Below are 17848 nucleotides of genomic sequence, written 5' to 3' on the forward strand. Positions count from 1 at the left end.
AGTTGTGCATTCAGGGCTGTCTTGTGTGCACAGCCATTTCTTAGCCTGCCTCCCCTTTTCTCTCCTGACTCCCTACAGGGAACCCCAACATTCCCAAGCCACGGCGGATCCTGCGCTCGGCCTGGGGCAGCAACCCCTATTTCCGCGGCTCCTATTCGTACACGCAGGTGGGCTCAAGCGGGGCAGACGTGGAGAAGCTGGCCAAGCCCCTGCCCTATACAGAGAGCTCCAAGTCAGCGGTGAGTGTGGGTGCGCAGGGAGCCCAGGGGCCCCGGGGGCTGTTCGGGGTGTGTGTGTGTGTGTGTGTGTGTGTGGTCCCGGGCGAGGGGGGGAGCCTGGAACGTCCACCCAGGGGTGCTGGGGTGGGGCAGGGATGGAGTTGCCCCCATCATGAGAGAGAAGAGAAGAAAACATTCACTTCACAACGGGAAGAAGAAACGGAATCAAATGGAAACATTTAAATAAACTGCTTTTTACATTTATTTGAGAGGTTCGGCGATGGGTGGGGGAGGAGGGAAGGGGAGCCTCTGTCCACTGGTTGAGTTCACGAGTGCCCGGAACACCCAGGGTGGGCCAGGCTGAAGCCAGGGGTTGGGAGCACAGTCCTGGTCTCCCACATGGGCGGCAGGGACCCAACTCCTGGTGCGTCGCCGTCTGCCGCCAGGGTGTGCAGTAGCGGGAGCCGGGTCAGGATTCTGACCTGGGAACGGAATCCACTCACGCTGATCCGGGAGGCAGGTGTCCCAGTTGCCACCCTAAACACCTGCTCCTAAATTGAAACTTTAAATCCTCTCTTGACACTATGAAAATTGAGCCTTTGTATTTTGGGCCAGGCTATGTAATAGCCGTTTAACTTAATAATGACGTCATAAATTAAATGTAGATCAATAATGTAATAAATTAAATTTAGATGAATAAATTGAAGTTTAGTTCCCTGGTTGCATATGTCACAGCCACATGTGGCTCATGGCTGCCAGACTAGGCCGTGTAGCCACAGAACATTTTTGGCATCATAGAGTGTTCCATTAGACAACACTGATTGAATGGAAATAAGTTTCCCCGAAGTATTTTTTTAAAAATGAAATTTAGAATATTGACATTCCTTAAAGTAATGTCAATTATGTGCTCAGAGAAAGGAAGTCTGAAAGAAAGAATTCTACATATTTTGACCCCCATAAAATAGATTTCAAATGATCCTATTCATGTGTACATCCAATAAATCGAGCTTCTCTCTGCCTGTTCACTCCCCAGATGCCTGCCAACAGCTGGGGCTGGGTCGGGAGCCAGGAGCCCCATCATTGGTGGAGATTTCTGTCCATCACTGTGTCCTGTGCCTGCCTGGCTGTGCTGGGGTGGGGGTGGAGGGGGAGAGACAAAGAGGTCTCAGAAGAGGCCCTCAGTGCTGCCATGGTCACCCTCCTGGCGCACCTCTTGTCACCTGCCTCAGTTAGGATGAACACTTGTAACAAAAGGCAAAACAAACACAAAACAACTGTGGCTTAAACAAGCGATTCGTGTGGGAGGACGAGGTCCAGAGCCGCACCCTCACCTCCCCACCTGAGCTTTGGCACCTGCAGATCTGCGGCTTCGATGCGCTCTGCTTCTACCTTTACCACATGAGAGAAAATCTGGAGGCAGGTGTCACTAGCAGCTGGCTCCCATCCTCAAGGCCACCTTGTGGTCCAAGAAAGCTGCAGATGCTCCAGCTCTCACAGCTGCCTCTCATGCTGGAAGGGAAAGGGCCAGGTTGATGGGCAAAAGAGGGCACCCTTTGGAGCTGAATCGGATATCTCAATCCAAGAGTGTACTTGAAGCCCGCTGGCCAGAACTTAGTCACATGATCACACCGACGCTCCTAGAGAGGCCGGGCTGTGTCATTTTTCGCTTGAATGGGAGAGGACCCAATCAAGAACGAGGGCTCTGTGACTGAGGAGAGAGGAGAGTGGGCGGCTGTGGCAGTGGGCGGCTTGTACTCTGCTTCCACACAGGCTGCTTTCCAGTCTAGCAACCTCTGAGCCCCACTCCTAGGAGGGGGTGGCTGTGGGCCGGGGCTTGTCGGGGATGGACACTGTCCGCCTCCTGGGACGGCCGAGCCAGGAGCTCTGCATGCTGTCGGGGCCACAGCCGCTGCCTGGGCGCGTGCAGCTGCCGAGGCTCCGGGCTCAAGTCCACATGCCGGAGCTGGTCCTGCAGCAGGACTTCCTGCTTCCTGGAGGCTGAGCCCCGGCCGTGCCCAGGTCCTCTCTGCCCCCACGAGGCCAGCCTTGGTGCCTCCCTCCCAGCCTCCCCGTCTGAAACGTCCTTGCTCGTCTGCTAACCAGCGTCTTCTGAGAGCCATTGCAAAGGCCCTGCCCTCTGGGGAGCTCTGTGGGGTTCCTTGATGCTGGGCCTCTTTAGTAGGCTGGGGGTGCCTCGCCCTAGTACCCAGCACATCACACACGATGCAGCTCAGTGAGTGGGTTTCATGTCTGGTTTCCCCGCCAGCTGGGGAGCGCCACAAAGCAGCAGCCTGGCCACCTTTTACCTTCCAAGGGCCCAGAACAGTCCCTGCACCCTGATAGGGGCTGCAGAAAGGTTTGTTAAATCCCCACCTGACTTCATCGAGTGCCTGCATGCTTCCAGGCTGAGTGCTGTAGATACATGATTTCACATCCTCCTTCAAGTAGATGGGATATACCCATTTGACAGATGAGAAAACCAAAGCTTAGGGAGGCTCAGCCACTTGCCCTGAGTTAGTTCACTGCTAAGAGGCTGAAGGATCCTTAGAGACTGCAGAGCCAGGACTTCTAACAGCCCCAGGACAGCAAAAACAGAAGCCTGGGTGACCAGGGAAGACGCAGGGGAAAGTGGCCGATGGGACAGGCAACTCCTCCTCCTGCGGAAGCAGCGATACCCCACCTCAGATGTGGGTGGGGGGCTCCCGGGGCAGCCAGGGGTGCTGCTGCCCTGCCCTCATCTCCGCTTCTCCCTGCCCAGCCCATGCAGGTGCTGTTCTCCGGGGAGGCCACCCACCGCAAGTACTACTCCACCACCCACGGTGCTCTGCTCTCCGGCCAGCGCGAGGCCGCCCGCCTCATCGAGATGTACCGAGACCTCTTCCAGCAGGGGCCCTGAGGGCTGGCCTCGCGGGGCAGCATCCCCTGAGCAGCCACTGGCTGACTCGTGACTGCCGTGGGCTCCTGGCTCCCTCATCCTCTGTAGAGTGGATTTTTATCTCTTGTAGACTCCGACACCCTGACCGGCTCCAGACCTGGCCCTGTAGCTTTCCCTCCCTCCAGGCCGGGCTGTGACCAGGTGTGTCCTGTGGCTCGCCCTCTGTGCTTTGACCACTGCCCCCCTCCCACCCCTGCCCTCTTGTTCTTGCAAGTGCCTTCAATACTTTGCATTTTGGGATAATAAACGAGGCGACCCTTCCCGTGCGCCTCAGCTTCTCTCTTCCGTTTGCATCAGCCTGTGTGGATGTGTGTGTGTGTGTGTGTGTGTCTTTAAATCACACCCATAGGAGTGGGCGTGGTGGGGGGTGTGGCAGGGAAGGGGTGTCCCCTCGCCCCCACCTGTCTCTGGCTGTCGCCTTCATGCTGCTCCTGCCCAGCCCTGCCCCTTCCAGAAGGCCTGGGCCTGCCTGCTGGCCCCTGGCTGGACTGTACCACTGGCCTCGCTGAGTGGGGGAGCTTCTGCAGAGGAGGGAGGACCGGGCTGTGGCTGCACTCCAAGCTCAGAGGTACTCATTAGTGGGCGGTGCCACCTGGCCGCAGGTGGGGAGGCTGGCCCTGGGCGGGGCTACTTTTGAGCCTCTCAAAAGCCACTCAAGTAGCTTGACCATCTTTTAGGCAGGGGTGCGGGGGAGGGGGCTCTCCTGAGTGTAGCCCCCTGCCGTGTTCCCAGGACCTGACGCCAGCTGCAGGGGTGGGTGTGGGAGCAGAGGCTGCTGCTTTGTTGAGTGGAAGGGGATGTGATGTGGGCATCCTGAGTCCCGGCTGCTCCGCTTCCGATCCAGCTCCCTGCTGATGGGCTGGGCAAGCAGCCGAAGGTGGGCCCAGCGTCTGGGCTCCTGCCAGCCGATGGAGTTCCTGGCTCCTGGCTTCGGTGAGCTATGTCACCAGGCACGAACACCCTTCAGCTGCAGAGTGGATGGGGAGATTGTAGGCGCTGGCACAACAGAGCACAGTGTGACAGTCCAGGCTGAGCGGTCCGGGTGGAGAATCCAAAAGCAGCAGTGCTCCGAAACCTGAAACTTTCTGGCATCAGCCAGAGGCCACCGGGGGAAGGTTCCACACCAGAGACTGTTGTGCACAGGATTAAAATGCTGGATAAAGTCATCGTCCAGCTATCCCTGTCTGTAAGGTGTATATGAAGCATAAGTGAATTTCGTGTTTAGGCTTGGGTCCCCTTCCCAATCCCCCAAAGAGCCTGAAGTCTAAACACTTCTCCTCCCGGGCATTTGGACGAGGGATACTCAACCTATGGAGTAAGATGTACATGTATTTTTAATAACGTGGGTTAATCTCAAAACACTATGTTGAATGAGAGAAGCCAAACACAAGACTATAGAATGTATGGTTGCTAGCTTTGCATGAAGTTCAATACTCTTACCAAACTCTGCAGTTAGAAATGGAGTTGGGGGACTGGCAGGGAGGGGGGTGGCGGGACATTCTGGGGCTACATGAATATTCTGTGTCTTTTAAAAATTTTATTTATTTTTAAAGATTTATTTATTTGAAAGGCAGAGAGAGACAGAGAGAGAGGTCCTCCATCCACTGGTTCACTCCCCAGATGGTTGCAACGGCTGGAGCTGCACCGATCCGAAGCCAGGAGCCAGGAGCTTCTTCTGGGTCTCCCACATGGGTGCAGGGGCTCAAGGAGTTGGTTCATCTTCTACTGCTTTCCCAGGCTATAGCACAGAGCTGGATTGGAAGTGGAGCAGCAGGACTCAAACTGGTGCCCGTATGGGATGCTGACACTGCAGGCGGTGGCTTTACCCACTACGCCACAGAGCCGGCCCTCTGTTCCTTATCTTGACCTGAGTGGTGGCTGCATGAATGTGTACAAGAGGATTTCAAAAAGTTACTGGAAAACGGAATTGAAAGAGATTAGGGGCCAGTGTTGTGGCACAGTGGGTTACACCATGGTCTGTGACACTGATTGTCGCTCCCCGTTTTCGTGGAGGAGCGACACAGGACCCTGCGCTGTTCTTTCTGTCTGCTCGGCCCTCCCCGGGTTTGCTGCTGGTTCTTCCCGGGTTGGCTACTATCCCTTCCACCTCCGTGGAAGGGCAGTTCCCCCTGGCCACATTCCCCACTTCCGCAGGGGAGCGGCACACCGCCGGCCGGCTTTCTCGGGGGCTGCACAGGTGTTCCTTCAGCTAGATGTTCCCCTTAGATGTTCCTTCGTGCATGCCGTCTCTCTCCTCCTTTATAGTCCTCCTCTGCCAATCCCAACTCGGCTGCCCACACGCCGAGTACGCTGCTCTCCTCCAATCAGTAGCAAGTCCTACAGTTTATTGGTTGAACTGGAGGCAGCTGTGCGGAAGCTGTTTACTCCTCTCCCAGCGCCATATTGTGGGAGAGCAGATGCATAGAATAAGTCTTAATTCCAGTAACTTAGTCCAGTCCGGATTGCTCCCCACACTGATGTCTCACACCTGAGTGCCAGTTTGAGTCCCAGCTGCCCTGCTTCTGATTCACCCCCCTGGGAAGGCCATGGAAAGCAGGCCAAGAACGGGGGCGCTGCCACCCTGTGGGAGACCAGGACAGAGTTCCTGGCTCCTGGCTGTGGTGACGCTGGGAGGAGGGAAGCAGTGGATGGGAGATGTGTGTGTGTGTGTGTGTTCCTCTCCCTCTGTCACTCTTTCAAATAAATGAATCTTTAAGAGAATTCATTTGGGTCCTTCCTTTTTCTTTTGGAAATCCATGCATATGAGAGGTCTTCAAAAAGTTGCTGGAAAATGTGTATGGTGAGAAAAACTGCATGAATTTCAAGGTTTGCTGATCAAAAGAGCCTTGTCTTTTTTTTTTTTTTAAGATTCATTTATTTACTTGAAAATCAGAATTACACAGAGAGAGAAGGAGAGGCAGAGAGAGAGAGAGAGAGAGAGAGAGAGGTCTTCTATCTGCTGGTTCACTCCCCAGTTGGCTGCAACGGCCAGAGCTGCGCTCATCTGAAGCCAGGAGCCAGGAGCTTCTTCCAGGTCTCCCATGCGGGTTCAGGGGCCCAAGCACTTGGGCCATCCCCTACTGCTTTCCCAGCCATAGCAGAGAGCTGGATCAGAAGTGGAGCAGCTGGGACTCTAACAGGCGCCCATATGGGATGCCAGCACTGCAGGCAACGGCTTTACCCACTACGCCACAGCTGCCAAGCCCCAAGAAATTGTCTTGCTTTCTTTCTTTCTTTCTTTTTTTTTTTTTTTTTTTGACAGGCAGAGTGGACAGTGAAAGAGAGAGAGAGACAGAGAGAAAAGTCTTCCTTTTGCCGTTGGTTCACCCTCCAATGGCCGCCGCAGCTGGTGCGCTGTGGCTGGTGCACCACGCTGATCCGAAGCCAGGAGCCAGGTGCTTTTCCTGGTTTCCCATATGGGTGCAGGGCCCAAGCACTTGGGCCATCCTCCACTGCACTCCCGGGCCATAGCAGAGAGATGGCCTGGAAGAGGGGCAACTGGGACAGAATCCGGCACCCCGACCGGGACTAGAACCCAGTGTGCCGGCGCCGCAAGGCGGAGGATTAGCCTATTGAGCCACGGCGCCGGCCAAGAACATTGTCTTTCAACTGAACTTCGTCATGGGCTTTTTTATGGGCCCCTCATACGTTGGCAAAAATGCATTGAGGTGGGCCGGTGCTGCGGCTCACTAGGCTAATCCTCCGCCTTGCGGCACCAGCACACTGGGTTCTAGTCCCAGTCAGGGCGCCGGATTCTGTCCCGGTTGCCCCTCTTCCAGGCCAGCTCTCTGCTGTGGCCAGGGAGTGCAGTGGAGGATGGCCCAAGAACTTGGGCCCTGCACCCCATGGGAGACCAGAAGTACCTGGCTCCTGCCTTTGGATCAGCACGGTGCGCCGGCCGCGGCGGCCATTGGAGGGTGAACCAACGGCAAAGGAAGACCTTTCTCTCTGTCTCTCTTTCTCACTGTCCACTCTGCCTGTCAAAAAAAAAAAAAAATGCATTGAGGTATACGCTGCAGATTCACGCACCTTTGCGCGTGCGACTTAATTGAAGCAGTCTAAAAACGCCGCCCCGCCCCCGCCCCCGCCCCCAGCCCTCATCCCGGAAAACAGCTGTGCTGGCCCAGCTCATTCCCCCTGGCTGCTGTGACCTCGCCTCCTGAGAGCAGCTAACGGGAGGAGGGACCTGCCTCTGTCCCACTGGCTGCCCCGGGGTAAGGACTGGCCTGGAGTTCCTAGAGGGCGTCACCATTCACCAGATCCAGTGCCCGTGTCCCCGGGTAACTCTCTGCCCCTGGAGCCACGTGAGAGAGCTGGGAGCAGAGGAGGTAGAGGTTTCCAGAATGTGTGCAGCTGTGCAGATGTGAGCTCGGTAGGGAGCGAACCTGCCAGGGGCCCTGGGGATACCCAGCTGGGGGCGGGTGCAGGAGGGGTGACCCTGGGGTCTGCCAAAGCAGCCAACCCCCACCCCCACCCAGTGTGCTCTCTCTACATCACACCATTGCATAACGGCACAAGCACTTAGGAATGACAGCGCCAAAAGACAGATTCAAGGCAGATGAACAAGGAACTATTCAGAAGGGAGGCGAGACAAGATGTGCCGGGCACACAGGATGAGTTCCCTGCCGTGACTAAGTTTCCGAAGCAGGCTTGGCGTTGACTGAACTCCACAGGGCTCTGCAGGGTGGCAAATGTGGGAAGCTTGGGCCAACACCCATGGCCACGTTGCTCTATCACTGCTGCCGCCTGGTTGGAGTTCACGCAGCAAGTTCTCCCCTGCGTGGGGTTCTGTGTAGAATCCGGGCGGGTGGTGTCTTGAGCTACAGGCACAGTCAGGCGCTGAGCTGTGATTTGATGGAGGCCTCAGCCGCCTTCCCTCTAAGGGCCTGGGGTGCGGTGGGACAAAGGAGCAGTGTGTTATGCCCACGGGAGCCACCTGCAGTGTCTGCTCTGCCCCCAAGCAAGTGTAGGAGGGAAGCTCCTGTGGCTGGACTCGCCCTGCTCCTCCGGCAGCCCCGGAGTGCAGAGTGAGGCCGGCTGCTGCTCCATCCTTGTCTAATTGACGGTCTCCCAGACTTAATGGTAGAGTTTCAGGGCCTGTGTTTTCCCCTAATGAGCAGCTGGGCTGTGAGTTGAGCCACCTCCTGATTTGTGTACAGCAGTCAAACCACCCACATGCGGGAGGAGTCGCTGCCCTCCTGTGGTGACCGGGGCATCTCACCTCATACCTCCTATGTATTCAGCGTAGGAGGGAAGGGGTTGGGCACCACCCTGCCACACAGGAGACAGCCGACTACAGAAGCGCTGTTCGGCACCAGTTCTGTAGGTGTATTCAGACCTGGATCTCCCCCGTGGAGGGCCAAGTTCAGGCTTATTTTATTTTTGCAGACTCGGGAATTTTTTTTTAATTAAAAGTATTTATTTACTTGAGAGAGAGGGGAAAGAGATCGCCCATCCACTGGTTCATTCTGCAAATGCCCACAACAGCGGGCCCGGCTGAAACCAGGAGCCGGGAACTCAGTCTGGGTCTCCCATGTGGGTGGCAGGGACCCAGTGATTGAGACAGCGCCTGCTGCCTAAGCGTCAGCAGAAGTAGGAGTCAGGGCTGGAGCTGGGGCTCGAACTCAGGTCCTTTGATGTGGGAGGCTGGGGTTTTAATCACCAGCCCCACGCTGGCTCCTAAACTGTTTTTGAGGGTTGTTTTTGTGAACCCAGGGAATTGGAGCTCATCTTTGATCCTGAGTACAATGGTGGATCTGCCCAATTGGGTGCCCCCCTCTGCATTTCATCCCATACCCAAGCGTTCCTTTATGTCTCAGATCTGTGGGGCACACGGGGTCCCACCGTCATCACCCCATCGCCAGTTCATGGCCACGGGGACCCTGTGTCGTACATCTCCTCCCCTGTGGGCTCCTGCAGCGCCCTCTCCAGCTGCATGGGCCCTTGGCTCCCCCTTCTCTTGCTTAGTGTGGGTTGGGCGTCGGTCATCTGTGATCCGTCCTAATTAGATCAGTTCCAGAAGTGGGGCTTCAGCTCTGGTCTATGATTTTACTTGATCTCTTTCCAATATCCCCAACTATCTTGCTTCCTGCTCAGGTAAAGCCAGATAACACAGGCCCTATTAAGAATCACACCACAGCTCTGTGTGGACCAGCGACAGTAGCCCCTGGAGAAAAACAGAGATGCACCTGCTATCCAAAATAAAGTGAAGAGAAGTAAACCAAATAACCTAACCTAAGGGTCTTTCCGTGCTCTTAACACGTCCAATGCACAACTCTCTATCAGCTCCCTCCCAAGTCTAATCTACCCCATCCCTTCCCCCCCCATGACTAAGTGGTATCACCCTTGACTCTGGGCAAACCCCTGAGTCATCACCCGCTCCTTGTCTGCCACACTCCACATCTGATCATCAAATGTGCCATCAGCGATCTCGTGGGCTTGACCTACAAAACAGCCCTGGATATGCTCACCTCTGACCTCTCCTCCCACCGCCCCGTTGCCATGGTGACCCTTCTTCCACGCCTGGCCTTTCAACCTGTTCTCAGCACACAGCTGCCAGTGGGAGCCTTTCAAAAGTGTGGGTCCAGCCGTGCCACCTCCTGGTCTCCAATGACAGCCATCCCACGACTCCCTGTGCTCTCACCTCCTGCCCCTGCCCCCTCGCCTGGGCCCTGGCTGTTCTCTCTGGAATGTCTCCCTCCTCCCTCCCAGATATTTGCAAGGCTCTCGCCTCACTGCTTTCAGATCTGTCACTTCCCTGGCCACCCATTTCGGAGCCATCTCCTGCCTGTTCACAGTCATTCTCTTTCCATGATGTGATTATTATCATTTGTTTATTGGTGGGTTCGTCTATCCACCCCTCTGCCCACTAGAATGTACCTTCCCCCAACATAGTGCCTGGCATAAATAGTAGATTATCAATACATATTTGCAGAATGAACGCGCTCGACAAAGAAACCAAAATAAATGGTGCCAACCCAGAGATGCACCCTCAATGCTGCCTGGCAACCCCCGCGCGGCTTCCCTGGTCAGCTGCTCCCTGCCCCAACCCCGCCCCTCGCTGGCCCCAGGCCTCAGGGTCTCCTGCTTCACAGGCAACATGGGAACCACACGACCAGCCCATCTCCGTTCCGTGGGAGGCGACGCTTTCCTCTCCGCCTGTGCGCCCCCTGTCCCAGATGCACTGACCGTGCCACGTCCTGCCTGCTCCACGCCCCCACCCACATCCCAGTGCTCTGCCCACCACCCGCCTTCCTCCAGCTGTCGGCTGCGTTCTCTACACTCTCTGTCCCCGTGTCCTCATGACCCTCACCCTAGCGGTTACTGGTGGGATTCTCAGGTTGCCCAGGAAAAGGCGGTGAGTAGCCCTCGCCGCCAGTCTCAGGAGGACCCGCGTCCTCTGGCGCCATCTGCTGGCCATACAGAAATACTACTGACTTGAGGCACTTGGTGCACGTCTGCCATTGTGTGTTTGAACTTTTCTGAATTCAAACAACCCGGCAAACAGACACGCAAACCACCTTACAGCGCAGGACGTGCCTTTAGCTAATGCAGAATGAATTAAAAAATAAGATTATAGGCCGGCGCCGCGGCTCACTAGGCTAATCCTCCGCCTTGCAGCGCTGGCACACCGGGTTCTAGTCCTGGTCGGGGAGCCGGATTCTGTCCCGGTTGCCCCTCTTCCAGGCCAGCTCTCTGCTGTGGCCAGGGAGTGCAGTGGAGGATGGCCCAAGTGCTTGGGCCCTGCACCTCGTGGGAGACCAGGAGAAGCACCTGGCTCCTGCCTTCGGATCAGCACGGTGCGCAGGCCGCAGCGCGCCAGCCGCGGCTGCCATTGGAGGGTGAACCAACGGCAAAAGAAAGACCTTTCTCTCTGTCTCTCTCTCTCACTGTCCACTCTGCCTGTCAAAAAAAAAAAATAATAAGATTATAGCTTCTTCTGCGATATCTCCTTCCTTTCCCCGCCAATTCTGTGCTCTGGGTTGTAGCATGCCCAGTGTGGGACAGTCCTCCAAGTGGCCTTGGATCTACTCTGCTCCCCCCTTTCTCACTTGTAGGTTTCTTTTTTCCAAGTTTCTTTTAAAAAAGATTTAATTATTTATTTGGAAGGCAGAGTGAGAGAGGGTGGGGGGAAGGAGAAGAGAGAGAAAGGGGGGGGGAGGAGATTTTTCATTTCATATCCTGGTTCACTCTCCAGTGTTGCAATGGCTGGGGCTGGGCCAGGACAAAGCCAGGATCCCAGAGCTCCATCGGTGTCCCACATGGGTGGCAGGGACCCAGGCACTTGGGGCATCTTCTGTTGCTTTCCCGGGTGCATTAGCAGGGAGTTGGATTGGAAGTGGAGCAGCCAGACTTTGAAGCAGCACTCTGATATGGGATGCTGGCATCACAAGTGGAGACTTAACCTGCTTCGCCGCAGTGTCAGCTCCATTGTTGCACCTGCTATCCCCCAATCTGGAATATTCTTCCCCAGAGACTTGTACGGCTTGCTCTCTTAGCACAAGACCAGCTCTAACACTGCAATCTCCCCTGTCCCCAACAATTTCCCTTTTGCTTATCACCATCTAACCTACCATTTATTTTGTTTATCTTGTCTGTTGCCTGGCAGTGGGTGTCCTGGTGTCCTGGAACAAGCACTCCATGAAGGCAGAGCTCTTTTTCCTTTCTGTGCATGTGTGTATCCCCACCTACCAGGTACACAGTAGGTGCTCAGTAAATAGCATCAAATGTGTGCATTACTCAGTGACCTCACCGGGCTGGCCATTTGCTGTTATTTGGAGGACGCTGACTGGTTCAATGGCACCAGCAGGCACCTAGGCCCCACCTGTGCAGGTGCAGTTCGTGGCTAAGGCCGGGGGGACACTACCTGTCTAGTCTGGATGAGGCCCATGCATCCCACACTTGGGGGCTTGTCCACGAGGGGTGACCACAGGTGTCCCCTTGACCTTTGAAATGAAAGCTCTCAATCTGTCTTCTGAGGACTCCACTCTGAAACGGGCTCATGAGAGACGAAATCAGAGACAAGCACAGGAACTTGAAAGCACAGTGCAAGACAGAAGGCTGGGGGAGAGGCAGGAGTTAGCTTGATGGGAGGCTGGACAGAGGCAGGTGTGCGGGAAGGCGGGAACTTGGCCAGGGTTGGAGCCGTGTGCTTAGTGTGCTAAGCAAATAACCCTGTCCATTACGCCCTGGCCTGGCCTTCGAGCTCACCAAGTGGTTTGCAGACCACAGTTCAGCTCCCCGTCAGGTTCACATGCTATCACGAGGACGTTGGCTTGTGTGGTCATTAAGTTCTATCTCCCCTTACAAATTCGCCTGCTGGCCCTGGGCTTTCGAACGTGACTCCCTAGCGAGCCGGGCAGTCTATGGCAGCTTACTTGAGACCTGCTTTCCAGACCAGCACCTGGCACATAAAACCCCACTGAGCCTCTGAGCCCTAGTAAGCCAGATACTTCCTGTGTTCCCCTTTCCTGTCCACAGGCCTCTTGCAAAATCCTGCAGGTAGGGATCAGGATCAGGTCTGTCTGCCAAGGGTTCATGTGTTGGGAGCTTCACCGCCAGTGTGGAGGTGTGGGAGGTGGTGGGGCCTCACCCACAGGAAGTTCAAAAGACTGGCCCCTCCCACTGGCTCTGGCTTCCAGTCTCACCACCCATCTCCCCATTGCCATCCTCCAAGCGGCCTCGCGAGGGCTGGCACTGTGATGATGGGACCTCAAGCATCCCAAACTGTGAGCTAAGGAAACCTCTCTCTTGTATAAGCGCCCCGCTCAGGCATGTCACTATAGTGATATAAAATGGACCAATCCACTAGACATTCGGTCAGCTTGGGAAGGTGTAGCCCCTCTGTTCCAGGATCCTGGTGAGGGGTGAGGGGCTCTGCTTATGCTGCTTGTTGGCCGGATATCGGATCCCAGCTGGAGGTGTGTTAATTTGCAGCAGACACCCAGGGCTGCCTGCCCACTTTCCACTCTCTGCTTTTTTTGCTGTTAGAATCCTGATTTTGTTCAGGATGGCACTGAGCCCACAGGAGGCTATGGTCCTTCCTGCCCTAAAGCAGAGCCCAGCAGGCCTCTCCAGTACCAAACAGGAGAGCAGAGTGGGCTTTGTGGACAAAGAGGCAAGCCTGAGGAGATTAGGTAGTGGCTCTGAGATGTTACTCTTTGGACTTTCCCTCCTACCCACGCAAAGATGACAGGTGCATTCTTGGTGTGTGGGCCGTACCTAATCAGACAGGGCCGGGGGTGGGGTGGGCTGAACTTGGGCCACAGTTCTTGTGTCCCTGCTCTAAAGCCATCACACCAGTCTCCCACACAGGGTGGGCACCTGACCCGGGGGTGCTGGGGAAGGGGTGGTTCTGGGCAAGCGTTTGCCATTTTGATAGAAGGAGGCAGACGCTGCAGCCCGATCCCTCTCCTTTGTTCTTTGCCTTGGACAAGAGTGTGCATTATGGAGGCGCTGATCATTCTGGGGGCAGCCAAGAGGACAAAACCAACACATCACAAGATTGTGAAGCGGAGCGAAAGAGCCTGGGTCCTCGGTGGGCAGCAGCAGCAGCCCTCCTACCCTGAAACTCCTCGGGAGGGCCAGAGGTACGCCCAGGTCTCTGCGGCCGCCGGTTGGCTCCCTGGTAGCTTGTAGCTGTGTTCTTAACTGATGCAGTGTGCTCAAGACGTCAACCATTGCACCTGCCCCCCGGACAGATGCTGGTGCCCCCACAGCAGTGTTTGTGCCATGTGACCCACCCCACTCCCATTTGCTGGCCCCCACCGTTCAGACCTGACCCAACGTTAGCCAATCCACTGGCTGCCCAGTGACCCATGACCTCGGGGCGGGTGGGACCCATCTGATTCTCCCTCTTGGTGATTGAGGTCCTTCTTTGGTTTCTGGTGGGACACAGATTGGCAGAGTCCTGGGCAATGGTGAGTCCCGGATGCAGCCCCCACACGGATCGCTGGCAGCCGTGCCTGGGGCCCCCTGCTCTGAGAGCCCCGCCTGCTGCAGCCCCGGTGCCAGGGTTTTGCCTGGACTCCAAACTTACTCGGCTGTTTCTGCTCAGTTCCGCTCAGAACAGAGGGCAGAATGTGGGCCGGGGTCCTTTTCAGCATTTCCCTCATTTCCCTGCTCCCCTCAAAGAACAAGGGTGGTGGAGAGCAAAGAAAGGTGAGCCCCACCCCACAGGAGGGCTGAGCAAAGGCCCCCTCCCCCAGCCCCTCTCCCCCGCACCACCTGGAAGCCCCAGAGAGCTGTTCCAGGCAGAGACTGTGGGACCGACTTTGGATTGCAAGCATCTGGTTTTGTGCTTTCCTGGAGCCACAAGGGGCGGGGGGAGAGGAAATTCTTTCCAAGTGGCCGGTGAACAAGTAACCCCCTGGGGGTGTCAGAGGGTGGGAACAGACATGGGGTCAGGAGGGCTCTGAGGAGTGGAACCCTGACAGGTCACTGAGGGGAGCGCGACCCAGGTTCCCAGCCCTGCCCCAGGATTTGTCAGCACCTGAAATGGGAGGCACCAGGGACTGGCACGTGGCTGGGGGAGCCTGCAGGGGCTGCGCTCCAGGTGGGAGGCTGGGTGGGCTGCAGGTCCCGTAGAAGGCCCCGGGGCATGGCATGACCTCGGTCAGTGGGTCTAGCTCACCAGGACCTGGGTGCCAGCCCCCAGGGGTGGAACACCTGTGAAGGGTGTCTCTGGAGGATGAGGATGACTCCAGAAGTCACAGAGTGCAGAGGCCGGGGCAGCAGGTGAGTAGGGCATGCATCTGGGGTGTCTGGGGGGCCCCCTAGGGGGCAGGCTAACACAGACATGTGGAGCCAGAGCCAGTCCCTGGGAGTCACTTGTGTGCAAGTGGCCACAGGAGGACGGGGGCAGATGAGATGACGGGGACCCTGAGGAAGGGAGGAGTAGGACCCTGGGGGACCCCAATGGGCCGGGAGAGGAACGTGTGGTGGGATAGGAGAGGGGTCCACAGTGCACAACAGACCCCCGGGGTGGGAACCAAACATTCCAGGAAGCAAGAGGTGGCCGTCAGTGCCCATCCATTCTGCAGAGTCAGAGGGGAGGGGACCAGGGACATAGAGGGTCCCAGGGGACTTGCAGAAGTGGCCCTTGTCCCAGAGTGTGGGAAGCAGGGCATGGAGGGCAGGCAGACTGGAGCCGCAGTGCTTGAGTGGGAAGTGGGAACCAGGCTTCCTAAGGGGGGGGGCACTCGGGTGGATGCCAAGGTCCTCGCTTGCTTCTGTCCCTATCACATCTCACCAACTCCTTCAGGCCTCACTCCCTCCCCCGCTGCCCCCGAGGTCCATGCAAAGGAGTTCCTACTCCCTGTTTATTGCAGCCCCCAGGGACCGTGTAACCAGATGCATGGACTGAGTGTGGAGATGGGGAGCCAAGGGTGGGGACGTGGGGGTGCAGAGGCACCGGAGGACCCAGGAAATGCCACAGGGCATGCACTTCCTCCAGATGGCCCCCAAATCACTTGTAAAAGCCTCCCTTCTCCCTCCAGGCTTTTTGGCCCTTCTATGATCCTTTGCCATGACCCAAGACCAGGGTTAGCAGCACAGGGCTGTATTGATGAGGACAAGGTCCCCAGGTGTGCCTGCTGGGATTGGGTCTTTTTGGGGGGCTCTGCACCCTCTTGCACCTCCCACAAGCTCAGTAATCAGTGTGGGGGCAAGGAGGGTACAGGAGGAAGAAGTCATGTGCAGAGGGTCCCTGTGCCTGGAGGCTTGAACGTCACACATGTTTTGTGTATGGCTACTTAGGCCTGGAGCAAGTCCCGAGTAAGCTCCCTGTCTTCCCACCAGCTGTGTCGGCCTGCAAGGAAGGCCAGAGAGGTCCCCAAATCCTCCCAGTGAAGGCTTCTGCCCACCCTGCTCCCCTTGGCCTCACTGTGGATCTCCCATGGGCTCCACGGCCCTGGCACGTGGGAGCCAATGTAGGTCCACTTCAGAGACCCTCTCAACTCCACACCTGCTGTGAGACCCTCTCAACTCCACACTTGCTGTGAGACTCTCTCAACTCCACACCTGCTCTGAGACCTCTCAACTCCACACCTGCTGTGAACAGGTCTGGTTCAGCCCTGCCCCGGGAGGCCAGTGTGCAACCCTTTGACACCAGGCCCTGCCCCCTCGCTGACCCTCTGATAGGACCAGGGACTCTTACCTTTGTGAGAAGACACTACAGACTGTCCCTAACCTCCGTGGGGGAGGGGGAGGCAATGTGCGCACACTGGCGCCCTCTTTGGGGCGTGCAGCATGTTCCCATTACCGTGTGAACTGCCCTTCCCGTGCCCTGGGGGCAGCCTGGCCTGCACACCTGGACCCAGGGGGTGAAATGCCTGCGTCCACGCCCTGGTATCACCTGCCTTTTTAACCTTGTAAAACTAGGGAGACAAAGTTGAAATTGTGACACCCTTTCAAACAGGCTACCTCACAGTACTGGATGGGAGCTTTTGGCTCAGTGTACTGGCCCATACTGGCCCCAGCAGGGGGCTCTCCCAGTTTCAGACACCCCCCCCCCCCCCCCAGCAACCCCAGGGTGCTGTGTAGCCAGCTCTCCCTCCCGGGTTACACGGAGCCGCAGTCATTGTTCCCAGGCAGCTTGGATGTAGCTGAGGGCTCCTTAAGACCCAAGTGCCTGCAACATCGCGGGCCTAGGACAGTTTGCTCAGAGCTAACAGGCGTGGTTCCCAAGCTGGGGTTCTTGTCCTAGCCCCGCGCACCTGCCACTTTGGGCTTGGGTATCTTTTCCAGTGAAGCTGCAAGCACTTACAAGGCGTGGGGAGCCTTCTTGTCTGCCGGGGGCCGTTTCGATATTTATAACTTCATTCGCGGACCATACAAAATTGTCAACTTAAAAATTAGCCTGTTACAGATTTACTGAATTCTGAGTCCCGCCTGTGGTTGCCTTGGCAGGGCTGGACCACATGATTTTGTGGGGCTTTATTCCGCCTGTGGGCTGGACACTCCCCACTCCCGAATGGATGCATCTGGCGAGACTGACCAGGGACATTCGTGCTTATGACCGCTGTTTGTTTCCCAGGACGAATCACGGGAATATTAAAGGCCAATAAAACCAGGTATTTTGGTCATAAGGAAAAGTCCCAAAGGACAGCAGCCATCAATTAAAGAGACAGCTAAATGGAATCTAGAAAGGCACAAAGTAGATCCAATCTATCCTGTCGTGGACATTTAGTAATTGAAGGATTTTAGAAAAAAAAAAAAGTTCTTTATAGGTTATTGGCTAAAGAGGGACAATTTGCACAGTCTGGACAAAATAGAAGTAATCTTACCAATAAATATGTCTCCAAATGACAAACCAAGCTCTCCCACGTTGGTGGCTCGGAATCCCAGCAAGAAGTGATGGGCACGGACAGGCACAGGGAGCTATGCACAGAGTGTAAACAGTAGGGCCCTTGGGGGGCGGCCATGAGGGAGGTGACAGGGAGTGCGTGGAGGGTACGGGGAGCAGCAGCCAGCCGGCCTCTCCAGCTGCTGCCAGAATCGTGGGTGGTGGCCGCGGGTCCCCTGGGCTCCTCCAGGGCCGCCGCAAGAAGCTTCGTCCTCCGAGGAGGGATCCTGGCCCTTCTGGCTTTTCCTGGGAGGAGACAATGCGGGCAGCCAGGCTCTGTGCCTCTTCCTCCTGAAGAGGGGCTGCAGGAGGCTAGCCTGGCCATGCTCGGCGCTGTCTACCCAGAGGCTA

At 56.4% G+C, this 17848-nt stretch overlaps 1 protein-coding gene across 4 annotated transcripts in view; it reads left to right on the forward strand.

Moving 5' to 3' along the window:
• The window catches only part of SMOX (spermine oxidase), a 34405-nt gene extending 30967 nt beyond the window's left edge, over positions 1-3438 (forward strand). For 3 of the 4 annotated variants that reach the window (XM_051845277.2, XM_051845279.2, XM_002710930.5), the window contains exons 6-7: positions 79-239; positions 2977-3438. In XM_051845277.2, coding sequence (XP_051701237.1) covers positions 79-239; positions 2977-3114 — 299 coding nt within the window. In that variant the 3' untranslated portion in view covers positions 3115-3438. Of the gene's footprint in view, positions 1-78; positions 240-2484; positions 2575-2976 lie in introns of all 4 variants that reach the window. The other variant, XM_051845281.2, reaches the window with a different exon arrangement.
• Positions 3439-17848: the final 14410 nt, after the last annotated feature.

The sequence above is a fragment of the Oryctolagus cuniculus genome, chromosome 11 (assembly GCF_964237555.1).
Source record: "Oryctolagus cuniculus chromosome 11, mOryCun1.1, whole genome shotgun sequence".
Taxonomy (NCBI): Eukaryota; Metazoa; Chordata; class Mammalia; order Lagomorpha; family Leporidae; genus Oryctolagus; species Oryctolagus cuniculus.